At 48.1% G+C, this 15,200-nt stretch overlaps 1 protein-coding gene across 3 annotated transcripts in view; it reads left to right on the top strand.

Moving 5' to 3' along the window:
* SPNS2 (SPNS lysolipid transporter 2, sphingosine-1-phosphate) overlaps window positions 1-15,200 on the top strand; it is a 133,445-nt gene that overhangs the window by 103,409 nt on the left and 14,836 nt on the right. For all 3 annotated transcript variants that reach the window (XM_051809309.1, XM_051809311.1, XM_051809310.1), the window contains one exon: window positions 10,280-10,443. In XM_051809309.1, coding sequence (XP_051665269.1) covers window positions 10,280-10,443 — 164 coding nt within the window. The remainder of the gene's footprint in view (window positions 1-10,279; window positions 10,444-15,200) is intronic.

Below are 15,200 nucleotides of genomic sequence, written 5' to 3'. Positions count from 1 at the left end.
AATCCCACCCTGTCCCTCAGAGCGTTGTCCAAACATTCCTTGAGCTCTGGAAGGTTTGGGGCTGTGCCCACTGCCCTGGGGAGCCTGTTCAGTGCCCAGCCACCCTCTGGGGGAAGAACTTTTTCCTGAGATCCAACCTGAACCTCCCAGTGATGGTGTAAAATCCATGGCAGGAGGGATGTGTGTGTTCTGGGGGTTTTATTAGTGTTCCTTCTGGGGTGTTCCCTTCTGTGACTGCTGCAGTGATTGGCCTTGGTCTGTCTGGGAATCTCCCTTCCTATACCACCATTATCCTGGTGCAGAGTGCAACAAAAGACCCAGCTCCAAAATCTGGCATCACAGTTGAAAATGTAAGGCCTGGGAAATTTAATGAGGGGGAAAAAAAATCTAGATATACCAGGGAAATTTCTTTTCCCATCTGCATAGTTTGATACATTGAGAATGAGAGATCACAGATCATCATTCATAAAATACAGCAGCTTCCACACAAATCCCAGAGTGATGCTCAGGGTGTTTTGAAGGTGCCACTGTTTTCCAGTGATGTAACTGGGATCTTCACTGGTCCCATCACCTGAGAGACAGGGCTTTGGTGTGCTCCTCCAGCTCAGGACTGTGTGACACAGCTGCGGGGTGCTGTGGGGCTTTTTTAGTTTTTAAAACCATCATTTCTCATCGATTCATCCTGTTGACACTGGTGTATGCACCTATACAAACGTATTTTTATATATATATATTTAATTTTGTGAGTACCTCTATTTAAATATACATAAATATTTACTCTGGAATGGCAGCTCCCCACAGTGCTGTAGCTGCTGTGTAGCCCTCTGGAACACACATGAAAAGGCAGATAGAGATAAGGCTGAAAAGACCAAAGAAATGAGAAATGTCTCAAGAGAATAAAAATGCACAATTTAGCTTACTCTTTATTTACTTCGGTGTTCTGGGTACCCAGGGAGAAGGGATCTTATTTTAGAAATTATTTGAAGGTGGCAAGAACAAAGGAATTGCTGGAAGAGTGGGGAATGTGGAGGAGGAGGATGAAACAAGCAGGGCAGGGAGCTTTGAAGGCTGGGGATGAGGGCAGGGCTGGGGCAGGCCAGGCTGCCTCAGGTGACTCTGCTGCATGTTCATCCTTTTTGTTACGTAAAAGGGATGTCCAGGAGGAATACCAGGACCCTGAATGATTGCAATTAATCTTGAAAGTTGCCTAAGGCTCTTCAGAGTCATAGATTAAAAAAAAAAAGGTCTTTGGTTGTAGAAATAATGTGCCTTGCCCTTCTGGTATTCAGAGATCAAGCAAGTTGTGTTACTTAAGGATGCCTGGCTGACACATGCACAACCCCAATTTAATGGCTGCCTTGGGCTTTCTTTAGGCTGGGAAAATATTAATTATTATTTTGAATTATCCTTTTTTAATGCTGTAATCGTTGGGCAGTTGTGATTTGGGAGGAGACTCCTCAAGCACAAGGCTCTGGGGCAGGAGAGCAGGAGTGAAGCACTATGTCATGGAAGGATCCAGCATCCTTTTGTGTGGCCTCTGCACTGGCTGGACTCATCCTCCCTCTGCTACAAGGACTGAAAGGTCCACTGCAGCTTCCACATAGCCCAGGGAAAGAAATGCTATTAAAGTGAAAGGACAAACAGCCAACTTCTCCAGCAGAGCTAAGGCCAGGAATCAACTGGAGTGTTAAAACCCACTGGAATTGTCCAGCTGCAGTACAGGATGGAGACCATCCTGAGGGGCTGAAACCTCACCTGGGCAGGTTATGGAAGGGGCTTGGGTTCTGACCAGGATTTTCAAGGCTGTCTGTGAGGGCTGAGCAACCTACTGCTGTAGGCTTTAAGGGAAATTTGGGAACCCAGTCCCACAGTCCCGGGAATCCCCAGCCTGAAGGCATCAATTCCCACTGCTGTGACTGCAGTTCTCAGGGGCAGGTGCAGAACAGGGGTGAGGTTTGGAAGGGGAGCTGCAGAAGGCCCTGGAGGTGTTCAGGGACAGACTGGACGTGGCACTCAGTGCCATGCTCTGGTTGACATGGTGGTGTCTGGCCATAGGTTGGACTCGATGACCTTGGAGGTCTTTTCCAACCCAAATCATTGTGTGATTCTGTGAATTGCACTGACAGGCAGGCCCAGAATGGGTGAAACTCAGCCTCCTGATCACTTGGGTTCACCTGAGATCCTGGAGCTCTGCTGTGTCTTCTGACTGCTCACAGAATCCATCTGAATGATCAGGGTTTTGATTTAATGTGGGTGGGATCTTACATGGTTTTGGTGAGTTCATAGTGAGGTTCCCTCTAAGAGTGCTCTTAATAAAGAACCAGGTCCCTGTGGCCTTGCAGGACTGAGCTGTGGCAGGCAGTGGTCTCTGCTGGATGCCAATAAACGTTGTACTGACCTTAAAATCCTCGTGTGGAGCACAGAAGGTGCTGATCAGCTGCAGCCTCAGGGGTGTGATTGCTGCCATACTCTGGGGTGTGCCCAGAGAGCTCAAGGTCAGACTCAGACTTTCTGTAACTTCCCCCCTTCCACATCTCACACTGTAGCTCCTTACAACCACCCAAAGCCCCAAATACCCACTGGTGATTAAAAGCTAAGAGGCAGGGAGCACACATGTGTGGCTATTTTTCACGTCTCTTGAAATATTGATAACTTTTATTATGGTAAAAAGGCTTAAGAGTGACTTACAAAAAAAGGAGTTATGCAAATGCAGCTTTGGGGTGGCAGCTGTGATTTGCATAAGGCTTTGCTACCTGCCAAGCACTGAGATCAGTTACTGTAAATCAGCACTGCCTGTTCATTCACAAATAAGAATAAGCATTGCTGTGCTAATTCATTAGAGGAGACAGCTTTTATTCCTAGAGAACTGTAACTTTTTTCAGGACCTTTGTGATAACCAACCTGCAGAGTTTAAATAGTTTCTGTTTAACAGCTCAGAGTTGTCACTCCGTGCTTTATTCCTGAGGTAGTCAGTGAGAACTCTCACCTGCTCAGGGCATTACACCCAAACATCTCTAGTACTTTTCTGTCTTTGGCAGCTCCCTCTATGCACAGAAGAGTTAAGGGAAGTGCCCCAAATCCCACCACTCATGTTGAGTATCAGATAAAGGTCTTCAACTGCTCTCTCTGTGCCCTGGACAGCAGTTCAGACTCGGAAGAGCCGAGGGGAGGGAGGCAGCAGCACACATGAAATAGTTCCCTCTTCTCAGGCTGCATCCCAGCTCCAGCTCCTTGTGTTACTAATTCTGGTTAGATCTTTGGTGCCCTTTAAAATTAGACAAGTGTAAGACATGCCAGTGAGTCCCTGCTCCTGTGTCCAGCCCTGCACATGGATGAACCTGTCGTCCCTACTGAGGGTTTGCATTATCCTTCACTGCTGCTCCACTCCCTGACACTCTCTTTTCCTTCAGGAACACCGAGTACAGGCAGAGTTTGTTTTTTATTTCAAGGCTGTGGCCTGGGGCTTTTTTTTTTCCTTTCTCCAAATTCATCATTTGCTTCCTACCTGAGCACAGCAGTGCTTTCCTCTTCCACCCTTGCCTTGCCCATGGCTGTGATGAGAAATGGGCACCTGCTGCAGGCACTGCTCTGTCTACACGTGCCAGGGCAGTTGCTGTGTGGGCACACAGTGTCCTCACTGCCCTGGTGCTCTTGGCTCTCCTGCCTGCTTAAATTCTCTTTCATCTTCTCTGTGCAACCATCCATCAGGTCTAGGGATAGGAACTTATCTGTATCCACTTGTCACCTGGCAACATCAGCCTGTGAGGAAGGTGGTTTAAAGTGCCAGAGATCAGCTCTCCTCCACCTTTTGATGGGCTAAAAGCTGCTCCCTGGGCTCCTGGGATGGTGCTTCCCACCTGTCCTGACCTCCTTGGCTCCTGCTGTTTCAGTTTTACTGGAGGGACACCACCTCCAGCCACTCCAGGATGGAATTCCAGTCTGGCAGCTGGGCTGTGAGAGCCTTTCACCCTTCACTTTTCTCCCTTCCCCAACTCTCCTATGTGAGCAGGCTGATAAACTAGATCTAATGAGCTACTTAAGCAGCAAGAATGCTAATGACCTTCCTTTAGCAAGTAGTTAGTAGAGCAGTGTTAATTATCCCTGGTGCAGAGTATCAGGGCAGGGAGATCAGCTTCTCATTAGGGGCAACCAAGGAAAACTGTGGTAAATGCAGCAATTAAGACACTTTTTAATGAAAGTTATAAGTGGAGGTGCAGATTTTACAGCACCTTGTCCCAGTTTGAGACAGCCCTTTTGGTGATTTGGTTTGCAGGTGTTTACCCAACCAGGTACAGAAAGTAGTTCTATGTGTAAAGGCTTCCCTGCCTGAGGAAGCAGAATTCACTTTTTATGGTTTAAAATTCGTATTTTATGGTTTAAAATGCTATGGCTGCTTCAGAGTAGGACATGCTTACTCTGGGAGAACGTTTTTTTTTCCAGTTTAGTTTGTTAGATTAAAACAGGCCACAGCCCACTGGGACTCAGATCCACTGCTGTCTGACTTACAAGCAGGGCAGTGGAATAAAGTGGATGGTTGGGGTGTGATGCTACAGTCTGGGTGCTCTGTCCCTGTCTGACCTGTGCAGCCATTCCTCAAATACAGCCCATGAGGTGCTTGCTGGTGGTTCCACAGCACTGTCCCTCCTGCCAGAGCAGGGTGAGAGGTGAACCTGAGGCCAAAAAGGCAATCATGTACTGTAACAAAAATGTGCAAAATATTCTCCTGGCATCACTCTCTGTTTCATGGACCATCAGGAGATATTCCATTGCTGTTGGGGGCCTAAAGAGGGGACAGAGGTCTCTTGTCTTGTTGCCTTTGGCAGCATGTTTTAATATTTATAGTGTACATGAGTGTGTACAGGCAGCATCTCCCATCATCTAGTGGGGTTGGTAGATGAAATGTGATACACATTTATGGTTTTCATTGTTCTTTCTTTACCAAATCCCAGCTGCTTGGCAGGTGTGCTGTAGCCCTGATGGTATCACCCCTCCTGTAGAGATCTTCCCCCACATTTGGGCTTGTGTATGACCCAAAATGTGGGGGGTAAAATGGGACTTGCCCTTGCAAGTCTGAACACCTGGTGTGCCTGTGTCAGGGAAATACTGGGAGGAAGAGAACCCCCCCTGCCCCTCAGCCTCATTACCTGTTTCTTCAAGCAGTAACTTTAAGTTGAGGATTTCTCTGGTCCAGGCTGAGCTGAGTAATTAAAAGCCTTTTTCATAGTGTACTGAAAGGCCAAATCTTTGACATGGCTGTCAGCTGCAAAATAAGGGGAGAATTAGCCACCTGGAGACCAGTCCTCATGGGATTTATCTTCTCATTGCAACGAGCTAACAAGCTTCCCACTTCTGATGACTCAGCAACAGACAAGATTTAAGTCTGCCCTAAAATCCCAAATGACTTCCCATCTATAAAACACTCTTTGCCAAGGGTTCACAGCCTGCTCTGGTGTTTTTCCAGAGCTCTGTGCACCTCTCATGTCCATGACTTTGGTTAGATGTGCATGTTCTCAGTATTTTTGATAAATGTTCAGTGCATGTGAAAGTCTCTCATTAGAGAGAAGCCCAGAAATCCAGAGCGGGTCATTGTTGCACTCGAGTATTTCAGGTTCTGTCCCATCTGCTCTGTCACTCCTCCTGTGCACTAAAAACCTCATTAAATAAGTGGTTTGTTCCTTGGAGCTGCCAGGGACCCTGTGTGCTCCCAGCAGGGACAGTTTTCATGGTGCTGAGCACCTTTCAGAACGAGGCGTCCCAGTTCTGCAGCACGGGGAATTCCTTCCTTCTCCTGGGACACAGAGCCAGGGAAGGGGCCTGTGCTGCAGGGAGAGGTGGGGGACAGGGATGCTGCTAAAGGAGGTGCTCCCAAATCATGGTCCTCTGCCACAAACCTATTTCTTTGTGGGCTTGAGCACCCCCATCCCTACAGACGTGAGTTCCTCCACAATCCCCTGGGGTGAGGTGTCTCCCGCTGGGACAGGAGGAAGCCCAGTGTTAACCTAAAAAACCCCTGGGCAGACCAGACCTGGAGAGAAAGGCAGTGAAAGACACAAAGAAAATAGATTTACAACCCTCTCCAGAGGGTTGCAGAGGAGGCAGATGTTGCTCTGCCCCCCAAGATGTACCAAGTCCACGTGTTGGCATCTCAGCAGAACCCCTGATGGAGGATCTGCATCTGCTGCAGCCTTTGCACTTCTGCTTTTTCAGCACCTATTCCATGCAGCCTGCTCATCCTGAGAAGGCAACAAGGGCATAACCACAGGAACCTACCATGGGTGCAGAGATCCTTGCTGTGGGTATTTCTGGGGCAAACTGGGGTGCCACATATTAATGCAGGATATTGATATTGTCACCAGCCGAGTATGAAATCTGTTTGCAATCTCAAAAGGATGCAATTAAGATTAACAGAATTTTTTTGCCTTTTTTTCGATTCAACATCTAAACATGCCGAGGTTAAAACTGAAATAGCTTTTAGACCATAATTGCTTTTACCTTTCTGTAGTTGTCTGAACAAATATCATTAAAAAAATCAGGTTTACTTCCTCTTATTATAAAGTGTTTCTCGTGCCATTTAGCACAGTATAAATGCTTGTGCTCCCCCACAGTCCCAGCAAATTGTTTACTTTATAAAATCCCTTATTTTTGCTTTCTCATCTTCATTTGCATTCATATTAGATTTAAAAAAAAAAAAATCAAAGAAACCTTTCACCCGCATCTCTGACTTGGGAGTGGGTGCACCCCAAGCCATTGTGGTGACACTGTGGGGCTACAGGGAATACTGTGTTAAGGAACTGTACTAAAGAAAGCAGCCAGGGAGAACCTGGCTTGTATCAAACTGGTAATCATGAAAATCAGGTACTTGTGCCAGAAATAGCCTTTTATGTAGCAGGATTTGTGCCCAAGTGGCAATGTCAGAAAAATCAAGCAATTACAGAGGAGTTGAGATATTGGCTTGGTAATGGGAGGGAAGGAAATGGTGATTGCAGAATGTTGCTACCATTCCACCATCTAATTAATAAATCAGTTCTAATTAATAAATCAGTTCATTTCCCCACCCTGTTCAGGAGGGACAGGACAGGGTCCGAACGCCTTCCCTGGGCTCAGCCCACCTCGGCTTCTGCTGCATCCACGGCCTGTCCCATGTTCCAAAACACACCCCACATGCTTCCCAAGGAAGCAGTGAAGTTTCCCTTTGTTCCTGCAGTGTCTTCTGCCCTCGGCTGGAGGCACAGCCAGGGCTTTGGGGGTTGGGATCGTGCCCGCTGCGGCCGCGCTGTCCCTTCTCCGGGAAGGGGGCCCTTTGTCCAGCTGGACTCCATCCAGCTGGCTGGGCACACACCACCCCTGTGCTGCTGCAGGGATGCCACGAGCTGAAGTTCATTTGGCAAAGTCATTCCTCTTGGTCTGAGATCTGCAGGGCGAGGGAGGAGACGGGAGCTTTCATCCTTAGGTTGGCACCAAAGCCCCGTGTCAGACTGCAGAGCAGCAACAGGACTCCCCCGGCTTGATTTCCCCCCCTGCACTTTGGGTAAATGTTCTGAAGCTTTTGCCACCCCCCAACTGGCAGAACAAAGGAAGGAATCCCACACATGACTCCAAGCTGCAGCTCTGGCACCGACCCTGCCCCAACCCCTGCAGTTTGTTACTCATGTTGGAGAGAAGACACCAAAAACGATGCTCCATTTGGCTCTTGCCAAATCACACTTGGACAGCTCGGGATGCTGTCATGGTGAGGAGTCTGGAAAGCCCAAAACTGGCAATACAGAGCAGACCATTTGGCAAACAGTGTGTCATTCTTGGAGCCCAAGTCTGTAATTATGTCCTGTGCCCTCTCGAGAGGAGATGCCAAAGTTCCAGCCTTAGCAGGTGGCTTGTAACTGAGTGGAACAAAACAACAGGGAGCAGTGACTGTTTACAGCAAAAACGTCTATGTGGGCCCTGGTAAAGTTCTAGAGCTGCAGGCATGGGTGAGGGGATTATGTGGAACCTGCATAAGAAAGCCCAGCTGGCCTGATGGGAAGAATTATCCCTTAGATGGGAGGGAACATGGCTTTTCCTAAACTGTGCACTTACAGGATGTGTTGGGTTAAAAATGAAAAGTACAGCAGGTTTAATATTAACATGATTTGTTGGTACAGAAGGTCAACATAATGTGTTAGAAGGAAAAGTATGGGACAAGCTGCATTGTGGAGACTTTACATTTTCAAAGCTGGTTTTAGCCTAGAATGCTGTGTCATCCATAAGAGAAAGCAAGCAGGAGCACATGCCTGGTTTTTCATCCTCTGCTGCTGATTTATCATGTCAATTTGTCAAGTGATTTATTGTCTAGTCCTTTTGGAGAATAATTATATCCATTCCCAAAAATGAAAAGTGGTTTAGAATGTCTAGATTTCTTAGAATAGCCTCGATTCTGGCTATTGCAGCCTGACAGTGAGGCTGACTCGGTGCCAAATTCTGGTTCATAATGAAGAGTAAGGGAAATGTTGGGAATTAAGGTGTCTGGATACAAAAGGGAATTAATGACCAGCTGATGTCCCTGTCCCCTGGGTGCAGAGCACATTCTGCTACTTTCCTGTGGGTGCTTTCTTTTCACATTCAAGTCCTGTTGCTGATTTTTAATAAATCTCTCAGACTAATGGCCACTGTTGCTTGGCTTCAGTCTAAGGGTGCTGTAACCATCATTTCTCACATGAGACTTGTTTGTAACACCCTTGTTTTCCTTTGTGTGTTTTACACTGTGAATAAAGTTCTCTTTGAGAGGACAGGAACTCTTCCTTAGCCATGTTCCAGTACTGTCACCTGCAGCATCAGGCTGCTCCTCCTTTCCATCCCTCCAGTGGGAGCCAGGAGGAGCTGTAAGGAGCTCTGGTGCTGATCCAGAGACCACCAGTGCTCCAGAGTCTCCCTGCTAAAACACACTCAGTGACCTGTTTGAGTCCCCATGAGCATCATCCTTCTGTGACCTTCTGCTGTGCTTGGCCTGTGCTGAGGCTTCTCCCCACACACATTCACCTTCCAGGTCTCTGCAGGGCTGTGAGTTGGTGATTTCTCTCTCCTGCATGTGACATTTCCTCACTTGACTGTCGAGATTTAAGCCTTGAATGTCAGAACTTGCTCGTAGGTTGTTTCTGGCTCCACCTTTTCCATCACTGGTAATGTGGCAGCTTGGAAGTTGCTGCACAAGCTTTGACTATTTCTGGAGCTGATTTGCGTGTGTGCACAGCAGTAGGATTTTATGTTGCAAATTCCCTGCAGTCTTTTGGTATAAACTGGTGTTTCTGCCTTCACAAAAGGTCACAGATAAAAACAGAGCTGGACATTTAAATGCCCAATGCCTTTGAGACCCACCCCAGCTGCTGCTACCACCCTGTGGGATTTATGGAGAGTAAAGTTGTTTGCTGGACAGTAAATATTAAAATGTGATAGTTTTAGCTACAGATAGGCATTAAATTTTGCTGTGTTTTAGCAAAAGCATTTCATAATGAAGTAAATAATGCCATTGCATGTCACAGCTCCTTTGTGTAGGTGCAAATTTGTGTTCACTTCCAAGTAGTTATGCTTTTTGGCTGTTGGAAGGGGCAGGTTGCCTTAGCTCATAAATCTGGTGGTGTGTGGTTCTTTAGTGTGAGTGAGCCCCTGTGTCTGAGCCTGGGGCAGAGCCACATCTTGCACACACTGACACTTCAAGCTTGGGAGGCTGGAAGAGGGAATGAGCCCCACACCCCAGACATGGGCACAAAACCCCACGTTCAAGTTCTGTTTCTGCAAATCGAACGGGATCTCCCTTTTTTTGTTCCATGGGAAACATTTCCCCCTTCCCACTCAGTACACAGAAATGCAATGTAATACCTCCTCTTGCCCAAAGGTACAGTCAGGTGTGGGAGTGAGCAGGACTTGATAGGAGTTGCAGAAGATTGATCACTCCCTCAGTGGCCCTGCCGGCAATCCCGGGGGGCTCGGCCGAGGCTGGACACCCCCGGATGCAGCCACTGCTGCAGCCAGGAGAGCGTGAGAGGGCTGTGGGAAGAATAATGGATCAGGCCAGAAGAGCACCAGGGAGAGCAGAAGCCCTGCCAAGCTGCTCCCAGCACGAGCTGCCCAGGCTCCAGCGTGGAAGGCTGGAGTGGGCAGGGGACACTGAGCTCTTGCTGCACACACTGTTCCCTTCCAAACCTCAGGCACGTGCTCGGTGGGCGGGTGTTCGGGGCACCGTGTTCCCTCACTGTCACCACGTCCCTTTTTCGTCTGAGTGACTCATTTTCGTGCCCCTCTCTCCTAGATCTCAGACCTGATACGACAAAGCACAAAGGAGTCCCCGGTGTGGGAGTTCCTCAGCCTGGGCTACGCCCTCATGCTCTGCCCCTTCGTCGTCGTCCTGGGAGGGATGTTCTTCCTGGCCACAGCCCTGTTCTTCCTCAGTGACCGAGCCAAAGCTGAACAACAGTGAGTAACCTGACCATTGCACATGGGGAGCTACCACAGCCTGTTTTCTCTCCTGAACGTTGTGCTTGTACTCTTTCCCTGGCCTTGGTCCTTCCAGGTAAAGGATGTGGGGTTGTGTGGAGAACCTGGGCTCAGCAGAGTGCATGAGGCTGCACGAAGCACAGGGGCTTGGGTCGTGCTGGCTGGGCATCCTTTACACGCTTCTGCTCTGGTGGATCTCAGAGGTTGGCCGTGTGGCCTGGAGGGGAGCACAGTACTGGGGGGCACAGGCCCCTTTTCACCCTTGGCTGAGCATGTCACAGCCCAGGCCACCCGTGGTGAGGGGCTGCTGTGCTGGAGCCGTTGGACTGCGAGGTGAGGAGCAGGAGATGCTTCGCAGAGCTCGGTGGTCAACGTGGCACCCGCGTCCCAGTGCCCAGTGCCCTGCTCTCCACCTCCAGTAGACAGGAACGTGAGGCCAGGAGGGAGCAAAGCTGTGTGTGGGGTCCTGCGTGCTCGAGGGGCGCTGTGACAAAAGAGGCTTTCCCAGTCCCTCCCTGCAGCCTGTAAAAAAAAAGCTACTGTTTTTCAGTAAAGAGACCGATTCGGATCAACTCACGGTTGGCAACTACAGTAATTCAGAAGACGCTTCCACATGACATACAAACTTCTGGGGTTAGTCTCTTTCTCATAATTGTCAAAAAATAAGAGTTACTGTGTGCAATGTCATGCTGAATATGTGGGTAGGTGACTAGTCTGCTGTTGACTGTAAGTTGCCTTTTTCTTTCCCCCGCTGGAGAACGGGAGCCTTGGTGTACCTTAAGGAGAGGGGCCCTGGAATGTCACTCTTTCTAGGCATAGTACAACTTAGGAGCAAAATAAGGTGTTTGGAGGTTGACATAAGTGTGTGAACAGTTTGGGTGATGCTTTCTGGCTCACACTTTCATATCAGATGGATGCAAGGGATTTGGAAGCAGTGCCACAGATGGTGCTGTGGCCCTGTAAGAGCAGTTCCACCTTCCTTTTACTATCACACATAAACCCCAGAGAAAGGAGAAGCTTTCTGCCTCCTGGTGCCTTTAAAAATATTCATTCCCCTATAATGAGATGTTTAAATATTGCAGAAAAACAAGACCTCACCTGGTAAGGAGGTGAAGTCCTGCAGAGCTGAACCTCAGTGTGGCTTTGGGGTCGTGACGTGTGTGTGCCTGGTCTGTTATCTGCAGAGAAAGGGCTTTAAATGGCAGGAAGGGAAATTGGAGATGAGATGTTAGGAAGGACTTCCTAAGAGAAAAAGAGAGGTAAATGTTACAGCAGAATCTTTGGAGAAGACATGAAAGCTGTCCCATGTTTCTGGAGGCCTTCCTGGCTTGGCATGAGGCGGGAAGATGGGAAGACTCTCCATCTGCCTCCCTGTTCCTGTGCTTGTGCACACGTGAGTCCAGGCAGGATGAACATAAGTTTCTGGGTGCTTACCTGGTCCTAGGAAAGCTTCAATGTTTGTCTTTACTGTGTTCAGAGAGGAGAGTGCTCGTTCCACCTTTAACTGTGGTGGAGATCCGTGTCCCTTGGCACGAACGGCACCTCAGGTGGTGAAGGAGGGGCTCAGGATTTCAGGTGCTGATGAATTCTATGTCACTCCCATCTTTATGTCAGCATATCAAGCCCACTTGGACCTTTATGCTGGCCAAGGCACTGTGGTAGCCAGCTGGTCTCACTCCAATGGAGTTCTCAAGGAAGAGAGCTTTGTCTTGCTCAGGAGGCACCACAGGTCATGGGCTGGTCACTCACAGGGTGCCAGTGCTGGTGTGTCTTACAGAAGTGTTTTACCAAAACCCCAACTTTGCAGCAGTGTTACTGTTGGGAGGGAGATCACACCCCACAGCTCTGCTTGCTCCTGCACAGAAGGGTTTGTTTCTCTGTTGCTGTCTACCCTGAGCAGCTCTGGTTGTACTCCGTTCATGTCCAGAGCCCACCAACCTCCCAAACAGCCACTGCTCCACTCTCTGAAGAAACATGTGCAGGTGTCAGACCTGGCTTTGTTGCTCTCTCTCCTTCAGCATCTTTCCCTTTCCTTATCAGTCTGACTCACATTTGTTTATGAATTTTGTATTATTCAGCCACAGATCTTACATGCTACAAACCGGGGAGAACAATTGTCATAAATAATGGTTAACAAGATAATTTCCCTCAAATGACTCCTAGTGCACTGCTTCTGGGGATGTGCCCACTCCCATGTTAAAAATACCCTGGCATCCTGCAGAGAGATTCCTGGAAAGAGCAGCTTCATTCAGGTTCCTGAGAAGTCAGGCAGTATCTGTAGTAAGGCTGGAGACTGTGGGGGGACTCACCTGCAGCAGGGTCGGTGCTGGACCAGGTCCTGGCTGCCATTGCCAACAGGTTCAGTGTTCTCCTCAGTGTTTATGGGGCAGGATTTATTTGTTGGTAGCTCCATGCTTGCATGGGAGAGGAAAGACAACAGAGCATTTTGCTGTCAGCAGCTGAAAGCTCCGTGCTGGACCCCAAATCCGCCGTCCAGCTCCCACCTCCCTGCCAGGCCATCTGCCCTTGGCATCGCACACCTTCCTGCCAGCCCTCCCCTCTCTCCTACCTATTACTTGCTGGGTACGGAGGAATTTCTATTTCAAGATGCCTTGTTTTCCCCCTCTAGCCAGTCCTGCTGCTCAGACACCGGGTCTTGGAAAGGTGCTTTGCCAAAAGAAATCAATTAACCTGCGGGAATCGCGGGCGCCGGAGATTAAACCCATCCATCACCCCCGGGGCCGGGGCACGAGGGGCAGTGTCACTGACCTCCCTAACGAGCTGATGTGGGGGCAGAGAACTGGAACACTGCTCTCTGCAGCCTCTGGAAACTGAGCTTCCATTTTCACACTTCTGTGAAAACCGGTTCAGGGTTTTATTGCTGGGATTTCTGTGTTTGTTTGTTCCTTTGTGTAACGGTCTCCGGGCATTTGCTTAGAGATAATTTCTCCTTCCGGGCAGGGCAGATACCAGGATAGCAACCTCTCTTTCCTGTAAAGCTTCCTCCAGCTTCCACCACACTTCCTTTCAAAAACAGAGTTTCCAGGCTTTCACACTACTTTTATCATTGCCACAATTCCTGGCATATTTTGTAGATGACTTTTTTAGCACAGGAATTCCAGTCAACAAGGCTGCCCCTCTCACAAAAACACTCATGAAAAAAAATTGCTTTCTACAGCAATTCCTTTTTTTTTTTTTTATAACACAATTCTTTTATAACTATTGTCATGCTGCTTCAGAAGTCTGACAGCTTAAAGAGGCTTTTAGTAAATGTAGGACTAGCAGAGAACAGGACAGAGTACATCACTGTGCTTTAATCCAATCATTTCGGGGGCATTTTTTATAACACAAATTTAATCCCACCCTTCCAAAGTGATAAGAGAGGGAAAACTGTTAAGAATGGGTTCTGTAAGAGCTCTTAGGCACTAGTAGTGATAAATACTTCAACTCTTTTTTCAAACCACTCAAACACAATTCCTGCTGTGATTTCACTTGACTCGTTCCTTGCCCGTTCTGTACCTCTGCAGAGGAGGGTTAAAGCAGTTGTATTTTATTTCCAAACATGACTGCACTCTGTACTGGATTTTTCTTACTTGCTTAAGGAAAATTGGTGAGGCCCAAGGTAGATTTTAGGAAGATGATATGTCCAGTCTTGCCGTGGCAGAGCCCTCAGAAATGGATCAGAAATCTGATAACTGCACTTTTATCCCTGAGCACAGGTACCTGTTCAGCCCTGGCACAGAGCAGCTTCCAAGGCTGGGAGCACTCCAGGTGCTTCATTCAGTGGAATTAGAAGCTCAGCAGTGCTGAGAATTGTGTCTGTGGTTTGTGTGTGTCCCCTTCCTCACTCACAGTGCAGACAACTGGGAAAAACAGAGCTACACCTTGGAGAGCTGCAGGAGAAATGCCCACACTGGGACTTCCTGGGAGCTTCACCAGTGACAGGGAACAGTGTGCTCCTTTTGTTATGAAAAGGAATTTTAAAAAGTCCTTTTCCCAAGCTGTGACAACTTCTGGTGCCAGGGATATAAATCACTGTAATTGGTGTGTGTCAGGATCCTTTCCTGGCAGTGAGTGTTCACCCCAGGAGCTGTGCTGGCCAGGGATCCTGTCCCCAACCACAGGTCATTCCAGCTGCTCCTGAGGAAAACCAAGCTCACCTGGATTCTTCCTGAGAAACACCTCGTGCAGGTGCAGCATAATCTACTCCCCTGAGGATTTTTAAATTTTTTTTTTATTATTATTTTCAATATTTTTTTACTTAATCCCAGGTTTTATACCCGGAAACACGAGATTTTTCTGGGTGTTTTTTCCAGAGGTACGAAAAGATGCTCTGGATGGATATCCAGGTTTGCTAATTGCTCAGTCCCTCTCTGCAATCCTGTATTCTCTGAGGATACAGCAATGCAGATCAGGCAGCAGGATGCAACTGCAGTGTGTGTCCCTGCCAGAGCAGGGAAAAACAACTGCACCGATGCAGCTGGTCAGGACAGAGGAATTTACAGTCTTGAACCATCGACCACTCAGCACCTGAGAGCCCTGCAAGCCTGAATCCTTCACCCATTTGTTTACATGACAAGAATCAGGTTATTTAGGCAGCTCCAGCAGGTTTTTCTCTTCTCGTAAAATTAAAATTAAATGTTTAATAAGAAAACAGTTTTACTCTTAACGCCTTGGATCAGGTGTGGCAGCTCTTGCTGGGCAGCAGTGCTGATGGATGGTTCATTTTAAAAGTG

This window comes from Manacus candei, unplaced genomic scaffold (assembly GCF_025592945.1).
Source record: "Manacus candei isolate 608988 ecotype Guabito, Panama unplaced genomic scaffold, ASM2559294v1 h1tg000076l, whole genome shotgun sequence".
In the NCBI taxonomy this organism is placed as follows: Eukaryota; Metazoa; Chordata; class Aves; order Passeriformes; family Pipridae; genus Manacus; species Manacus candei.
Note: the sequence above shows the minus strand (reverse complement) of the source record. Positions and strands in the feature narration are given on the sequence as shown.